At 46.7% G+C, this 8,418-nt stretch overlaps 1 protein-coding gene across 5 annotated transcripts in view; it reads right to left on the bottom strand.

Moving 5' to 3' along the window:
- Positions 1 to 2,959: 2,959 nt before the first annotated feature.
- LOC118207708 (neuron navigator 1) overlaps positions 2,960 to 8,418 on the bottom strand; it is an 86,365-nt gene continuing 80,906 nt past the window's right edge. For all 5 annotated transcript variants that reach the window (XM_035381562.1, XM_035381558.1, XM_035381561.1 and 2 more), the window contains exon 6: positions 2,960 to 3,365. In XM_035381562.1, coding sequence (XP_035237453.1) covers positions 2,975 to 3,365 — 391 coding nt within the window. In that variant the 3' untranslated portion in view covers positions 2,960 to 2,974. The remainder of the gene's footprint in view (positions 3,366 to 8,418) is intronic.

The following is an 8,418-nucleotide window of genomic DNA, read 5'->3' on the forward strand; positions in this document are numbered from 1 at the left end:
GAACAGCCATGGGGGATGAGAGTTGGGGGGAGGGGGGGCCTCCAGGATCGACCAATGAAAACTGAGTCCAGTGTGACCCCAAACAGTGTCACAGGTCACCTGTGATATAGGACGTCCTTCCTCCACAAAGGAACACAGTCACAGTAGTGCGCTCACTGGCCTGGATAGGATGCACATGCATGTGTGGTCAACCAAGGGATCAGGGGAGTTCCTGCGGTGTCAACAGCATCCAATTGTGTGCCAGGCCCAGTATGTCTCTCCAAATCCAATAACTGCTCCCCTTTGAAAGCTAATTTGGGCGGCATAAACAGGCAGAGGATGCAAACTTCTCACTAAGTGTGTCTACCTCTCACTCACTCCCTCTATGTACCCTACTCTCCTTCTCTCTTTCCCCCTCTTTCACTCTCTTACACATACTCTCCCTCCCTCTCTCCCTCCCTCCTGCAGTCTCTTTGTTAGTGAAAGAGCAGGGTGTGGCCCTTATTACACACGGTGTGCTGTTTGATGTAAGATCCCACTGCACAAGGACTGGAGCTGAATCTGTACCTGTGAGTACAGAGTGTGTGTGCGCTTGTGTGTGTGTGTGTATGCATGTGTGTGTGTGTGTGTGTGTGTGTGTATGCATGTGTGTGTGTGTGTGTGTGTATGCGTGTGTGTGTGTGCGCGTGCATATGTGTGTGTGTGTGCGTGTTTGTGTGTGTATGTGGGTGTGTGTGCGTGTTTGTGTGTGCGTGCGTGTGTGTGTGTGTGTGTGTGTATGCGTGTTTGTGTGTGTATTTGTGTGTGGAGACTTTAGACGGACTGTGAATTTGAATTTAAGAGGAGGGAAAGAGAGAGACAAAGAGAGCTTCAAATGAGTAAATGAGACAGAAAATGAGAAAATCAGGCAGCTGCCCGGCTAAAGAGAAACAGATGGAAAAGGTACGCCTTTCCTGAGCAAGCAGGCAGGCTGGCTGACGCTCTGGAGATACTGTAAACATTAACCTCATCATCCCCATAATACCTCAAACTGGTTTTTTTAATGGTGGAACCTAGGTCAGCCACTCCCACAATTTGTAAGCTCATTTTTTGTATCATCGTTTGCTATTCATGTTACTCCAGAATTAAAAATGTATAAAGATACAGTGGCACCATGTGCAGTGTGTTGACATTCTGTTACAGCTTTTAAAAACAGCTGGTGAACTAGATAGCATTGATGTTGTATTATCAGAGCACAAAATGCGCACGCATGTTTTTTGATGACATGAAAAAAGGTCAATAGCACCTATTTGATTCAAATCGGCCTACAGACACCAGCCGTGAATTCAAACTAGCCTACCACACACCACACGGACCACACACACAGTTTCGAGAGCCCTAACCACTTCCCCAGCCAACACCCTTCCTCTGGGAGAGTGTATGTTTGAAACACTTGTGCCAGGGTGATGTCACACTCCTCACAGCTGTGTTGAGCTCCATGATGAGGCCCATGGCTATGCTCTGCAGAGGGGCTCATTGCTGAGCTCTGCAAGGGGGCCTATGACTACACTAGGAGGGGATCACAGTCAAACTCCAGGAGAGAGACCATGGCTATGCTCTGAGTACAGGCTCAAAGCTGAGCTCCGCGAGGGAGCCCATGACTACACTACACATAGGGGATCACAGTCAAGCTCCAGGAGAGGGACCATGGCTATGCTATGAGTACAGGCTCAAAGCTGAGCTCCACGAGGGGGCCCATGACTACACTACACATAATGGGCCTACAGGTGCCAATGAAAAGGCCATCTTGGTGGGGAGCCTCATAATATGCTTCATTACCGCAGAGCTAAGCCGTGCGCGGCTTGGAAAGGCTCCTTTATCCAGTTATGTTTCGCATAGATCTGGCCTCCACATCCTGCTATCACAGATCATCACCACACACTGTCACTCACAGCGAAACTCTGCAGGGCTCTGCAACCACGAGACTTTATCATGCTAAGAAAGCACTGCAGATTCCCTCAATGTATCACAATATGGCAACAGCTCCAGAGAGCAGCTATCTGGGCTACAATGACTATATTGTGTTCGGTTTAAACATTTTTTTTACAGATCCAGCAAAAAAATAAAAATAAAAAAGTAAATCCTTGAGAGCAAACAAACGGTCTGGCTATAAAAGCAGGCTTCTCTGGTCGCGATCACGTAGCCCCGCCACAATCAAAACCAGCAGCAGGTGCACTACAGCATCCGAAACTCAATACTGAGATTTCACTTCTCACTTCTCACTTGAAACCGATTTCACATCCTCCAGAAATAACGCCGGCGAAAGTTTCATATCACTAACTCACCACACTTTTTTTCATGCAGCTGCAGTAACAGACGAACAGAGACAAGAGATAGATCATCTGATTCCCTAGCAGTCTTGTACGTCAGTGCTGTCATAGTTCCATAGGGCCACAGCGTCTGCTGGTTTTTGGTGTGTTCTGGTACTTAGGTACTGAATTTAGGTCATTGAGTGACTAGGATGCACATACTTTGAGCCCAAGACCTAATCACTTCACCTAGTAGGGCTCAAATCCACTTCTAAAGACATCATTTTAAACAATATTTCACTAATTACTGAGTAGCTTGTTATTGTTCTCTCTCTTTCTTTTAAATGCATTAATTTTGTTTTATTGTGTTATTATAAAGCACTTATGGCATCAAAACAACTTTTACCCTGAAAAGCGCTCTACAAAATAGGTTTATTATGATGATGATGATGATGATGATGATGATGATGATGATAATAATCATTATTATTATTATTATAATAATAATAAAAGGAAAAAAACCTGCAGACACTGTGATCCTCCAAGACTGGAGTTGCCCCCCCCATTGTAGTTATACAAAGGCCACCGTTCTACGCCATTCTACAAGTCTGGATGCCAAAACCGCACATTAAAAAACAGAGCAATGCGATTGGCCGAAGCAATGTACACGCTCTGCAATAGGACAGAGGGGGCGGAGCCGGGCACCCTTACCCATTGGCCAGGTCGTCGTCGTCGTCCTCCTCCTCCTCCTCCTCCTCCTCCTCCGCGTCAGGCAGGCTCTTGGTCAGCTGGGCGCAGTCGCCCAGGTACCCGGGCTTGAGCTCGGGGTCGTCGGCCTCCAGGCTCTGGATGAGCTCCAGGCGGGACGCGTGCCCCGGCCGCCCAGGCACGCGGGCGGGCATGGTGTGGGAGGCGTACTGCCCCGCCCCCGGCCCGCCCCGGTACCCGCCCCCCGTGGAGGAGGGGGCGTCGCCGGCCTGCAGGCGCGGGCTGGACTGGCCGCAGCGCCAGGAGAGCGGGGAGGAGCGATTGGACGTGCTGGAGACGCTGCGCGCGTTCGCCTCGTCGCTGTCGTAGCACACGCCCGTCTCCAGGCAACTGCGGAGAGAGAATCGGGGGGGGAGGGGAGTTATGTGATGGACTCACTGACTATGCCAGGGGACCTGTGCATCTGATTTAAGTGACATCTTTATGAATATAACTGTGGAAAAATGCAAAGTAATACTTTTTGGTTTGGCGCTGAATGGATCTGCTTTAGGTACTTCTGCGCATGTACCAGCATGCACTAACCTATTAAACAGGGGGCACGCTACACCTCCCCCACTAACAGGAGAAATATTAACCCCCCCAGTACCTAGAAGCGGATCCAATCAACAGGTGTAAACTGGGGTGGTGGAGGGTGAGCGTAATTCTGTGAGCAGCAGCAAGCCTAGCATGCAAAAGCAGCACGATGGCTCTGGGATTATATTATTTGTATTATACAAAGGGATTCTAATATATTACACACTTGTATGTCCGGGTCATAAAAGCTGCTTGTATCCCCCTTTTTCCACTTTTGAAATTGATACACACAAAGAGAATAAAGCTAGCATCATCTGTTGTGTACTTGGCTCTCAATGGTTGATGGCTCTGTGACTTAAAACACCATGTAACCTATCAATTCTTTATTTTCTATAAGGCTTATAGAGTTGCAAGGTTTTCATCGATGCCATCAAAATGCAAGATACATATTTTCCCTAAAGGAAACACTCCCAGCTAATGAATTAAACATTCAAGCTTCAGATGGTTTAAAAGAGAAGCTGAATTTCAAATCAACAGCATTGATGTAAACAGATGTAAATTTTCTCGCTGTTTCACAATGTAATATACAGCATACAGTCTTTGCCTGCTCTCTATATTCTTGTCAGATACACTGCATGACTGTTTAATCTCCATTTATTATTAGACAGGATGATTCAGGCATGCAGGATGATTGCATCTGAGTCCAAGTAGATCTTTATTTCTTTCATTCTAATTCCAACCTCCCCTTGAGAGACACAATTATACCAACACAAGGTTGAAGCTAACCAGAGGCTAAGAATTATCCCGTGGGAGGTCTAGATGCTGGAATAGATGGATAATGAAACAATACTTGTGAATTACATTAAGAGCAGTTGGAAATATGGTTTATGCAAAGCCTGCTTCTGATTGGCTAAAGTTGTCACTTGTATCCAATATTCAATCCCAGTATGGGATCACCAATTGTGTGGGAGCTGAAGACCCAACTTATGCTTATTTTATAATCAAAAAGGTCACGCATAAAAAATAGATATATTTAATCTCAATGGGGCTTTACCTAGTAAAATACAGGACTACCCTCAACAATAAAATAAATTCATAAACCCAAAAAATTATGCCACATAATCATCTGATTTGCGCATTTTTAGGGAATTAGACTTGTGATCGGAAAGAGTAAAAAGCATAGCTGAATTAGACAAAGGAGGACCAAGACTCATCATCAGCAATCAACGCAGCCGTCAGTCATCTGACAATCTGTCACAAGTCTTAACGAAGAAAGAATCTTAGTTGGAGCCTGCAGAAACAATCTACAAGGGCTATGAGGAAGGTTTTATGGATCCTTACATTCAAAAGTCACATTAAATCATGAAATACTGTTTTGCACTGAATCAGCAACTGTGGCCAAATTTCCAGTTAAACAGGACATACTCACTAATTTGGCTGTTAACAGTTCGCTCTTAGACTAATATCGTTCCATGAATCATCTTTTTTCATCATTTTACAATTCTTCAGGCTCTACTCTCTCACTCTCTTTTCAAAGATATACCGTGTGCTGCCAGCGTTGTTAATTTATTCATCCCTTGAAGAAAAAAAAAACTTTATATAAAAAGTACTGCGAGGACAGAAAAGTGCCGATCTTGTTCGCCCCCTAGTGGGGAACCGTCGCTACTGCTAGGTACATCTGAGGGAGCCAGCGGTCGTCAGGGATGGATGGAGGGAAGGCTGGGGACACGAGCCGGGTTTCCAGGGCCGGTCCCCCTCCAGCCTCTCCGCCACGAAGGCGTCGGCCCGCCGGTAAGTGGGTCAGGCTTCGCCACGTCTCCCCTCCGTCGAGGTTTTCTCTTGCGCCGAGACGGAAGATTGCGTAACCGGACGCACTGACACGAATGAATAATGCAACGTCTGCCCGTCCCCAGCAAACACAAGGGCGCGGAGAGACTGCACTTGCCTCCGAGACAAGGATATTTCATTAGCAGTGGAATTTATCATAACCAACCGCAGTCATGAGCAGTCTGTCATTTTGGAAAACAGACTGCGAAATCAGACTCCCCAGAGTATCTTTCTAGTAACGATTCTCCAGCTTGGCATGCTCATTATTACCACAGTTTCAGCAATCGAAGCGAGCTTGGGGTGAGCTATTAAAATGAAAGAGGGTGCTCTAATATAGCTCTCAATGCAATATGGTGATATTTGAGAACTGCACCTATTGTAGTTACTTAAAAGATTCGCAATAAATCCTTTGGTTCCTGTGATTAAGAGCACTCAGCTGGTCCCAGTACATGCAGTGTAGCTGTTGCTGTGATACCATGGAGGCAAAAGGGACACGCTGCGTTGACTCAGAATGCCGCTTTTACTTTGTTTGTTATGTAAATTTGGCATCATCAAATGAGCCCCTGTGTGTCAGCGCTGATGACATCGCAGCTCGTTCGGAGAGCAGGTGCGTCTGGCCGCCAGGAAGCAGCACGCGGTTCATTTCCTCCTGCTGTCTGTTGTGCCTGTCCTCAAAATAACTCCGATCTCGTCGCGACAGGACGCGGGCTGTGAATCTGAACAGAGACCGCAGACCGCAGCCCCCACCCCAACCCCCCGCCACCCCCCACCACCGCAGCCCCCCACCCCCCCACCACCGGACCCCCAGGTGCTGCAGCTGTGATGTCACCGCAGCCTCGTCTACACGCGGCCACATCCTGCCAGCAGTCCGTCTCTCTTTTCCTCTCCCTCCCCCCCCTCTCTCTCTCCCCCTCTCTCTCTCTCTCTCTCAGACACACTCTTCATCGTGCTATGTTTTCAGGTGTCTGTTTTTCGAGCTGCACAAAGCTTCTTTCCACTGACGGTCTGACACTTCACCTTCTGAACCCCCCTCTCTTTCATTACCTCTCTTGCTAATTCTGCACTAAAGATATTCACGGTTTTTTAATTATTATTCCTGCCTGTTAAACCGCGCACACTAGCATGACATTAAAATCTGTGTCTGCTAGCACGCTAATTCCGACATCCCCCATTTTGGCTCTCTTCAACTGTCAAAAGAGTTTTACACTAGTTTGCGGTTTAGAGCCGTGCCCTCCGCCAGTTTCCTTCGAGCTCATTTCAAGAGCATTAACGATATGAAACTGTGGGTATCTCATTTCAGCACAGAAATGAAAACTCATTAGATGGGTCTCTGAGAGAAGACTATCTTTCTGCTCTCTCTGAAGTAGGTCACACATACAAAGCACCAATAATCTCAAACGACCGCTTACCTGGTTTCCTTCAGTGCAATCATTTGGATTATGACACATGAACATATAATAGCAATTTAGGTGTAACAATGTTTATGGCATACAGATTACAGGTTTTGCTTTTAATGGTTCAGTGAGTCTGAGTAGCAGAAATATTTATTGGCGAAGCAGAGGTCAACTCCAGCTTTTCAGCAGCACATTATGCAGTATGGAAAGCACAGCTTACAAAGGGAACGGGTATATCAGCTCTTACAGTAATTATCATATGATTTGCTGTACATGAGCTTCATTAAATAATAATTTAAAAAATCATATTGGTTGTTCTCCTACTTTTTTTCTGGAGAAAGGACAGAAATGGAGGATTTCCATTCAACCTTTTTGGGCCTACCCTGACATTGTCCTTCAGAACCCTGCATTTAGGGCCAAAATGTTAAGGCTGTGCCTGCAGCTGGAGTATATTTCACCCTTCAATATGATACTTGTGTGATAATATGTTTATTACAGCATTCTTTCATAGAACAACACTTAGGTTTCACTGTTGCTGTACATGGATAAGAAATTGTGATTAATTACCAAATGTAAATGTAAAATACTGTAGGTAACAGTAAGTTGCAACTATGCCGGTGTAGATAAATAATAAATCATTCAGGCAACAAGCGGTTATTGTTAATTCCATCGTAGGTACCATGGAGCAGCAGTTAGCAGTGCTCCATTACACACGTGAATATTTTTAAACGTTGCATTTGCACTCATAGGCTATATCTTCATGATACACAACAAACAAAGCTTGCCTGTTAATTTTACAAAGTGTTTTCATGATACAGAGTGATTTCGTTTTAGTAGGAGAGATGTAGTAGGGCTGGCCTTTTTTCACAGGTGTAATTAAGAATAACACTAACTGTTACTGCATGTCACAGTACCTACGGGAGAGTTACTCAGTAATAACATCTCGTTACCACATTAGTTACAATTTAGCTACACGGGCATAGCGGCGGCTTAATGTAAAGTGTAACCGTAAAACGTAACTAAATATTCCAAGAATAGCGCTTTGTAGAGTGTATGATTTACTCAGCTCCCCCATCACAGAACAGAGCTGAATAATGGAGCAGCCCAGCTCACAGACAAGGACAACATCAGTCAGCCCGCGACAGAATCGAGAAAAAAAGGAACCCGCTCCCCTTGTGTGCTGGGGAGAATTGCTAGGCCCCGCACGTCCTGGATGGTCGAGGGGGCGTGGGGGGGTGGGGGGATTGGGGGGGCAGGACAGCCCGCAGACGAGCGCTGAGCCAGGCTTTTCGCCCGAGCACGTCCCCCGTCTCGTAGCCTTACGCGGCTAAACGATCTCAGACTCAGCCTCTGTCTGACTGCCTGCCGCAGCTCAGACTCAGCCTCTGTCTGACTGCCTGGTCGCTGCTGCAGCTCAGACTCAGCCTCTGTCTGACTGCCTGTTCGCTGCTGCAGCTCAGACTCAGCCTCTGTCTGACTGCCTGTTCGCTGCTGCAGCTCAGACTCAGCCTCTGTCTGACTGCCTGCCGCAGCTCAGACTCAGCCTCTGTCTGACTGCCTGTTCGCTGCCGCAGCTCAGACTCAGCCTCTGTCTGACTGCCTGCCGCAGCTCAGACTCAGCCTCTGTCTGACTGCCTGTTTGCTGCTGC

The sequence above is a fragment of the Anguilla anguilla genome, chromosome 11 (assembly GCF_013347855.1).
Source record: "Anguilla anguilla isolate fAngAng1 chromosome 11, fAngAng1.pri, whole genome shotgun sequence".
Taxonomy (NCBI): Eukaryota; Metazoa; Chordata; class Actinopteri; order Anguilliformes; family Anguillidae; genus Anguilla; species Anguilla anguilla.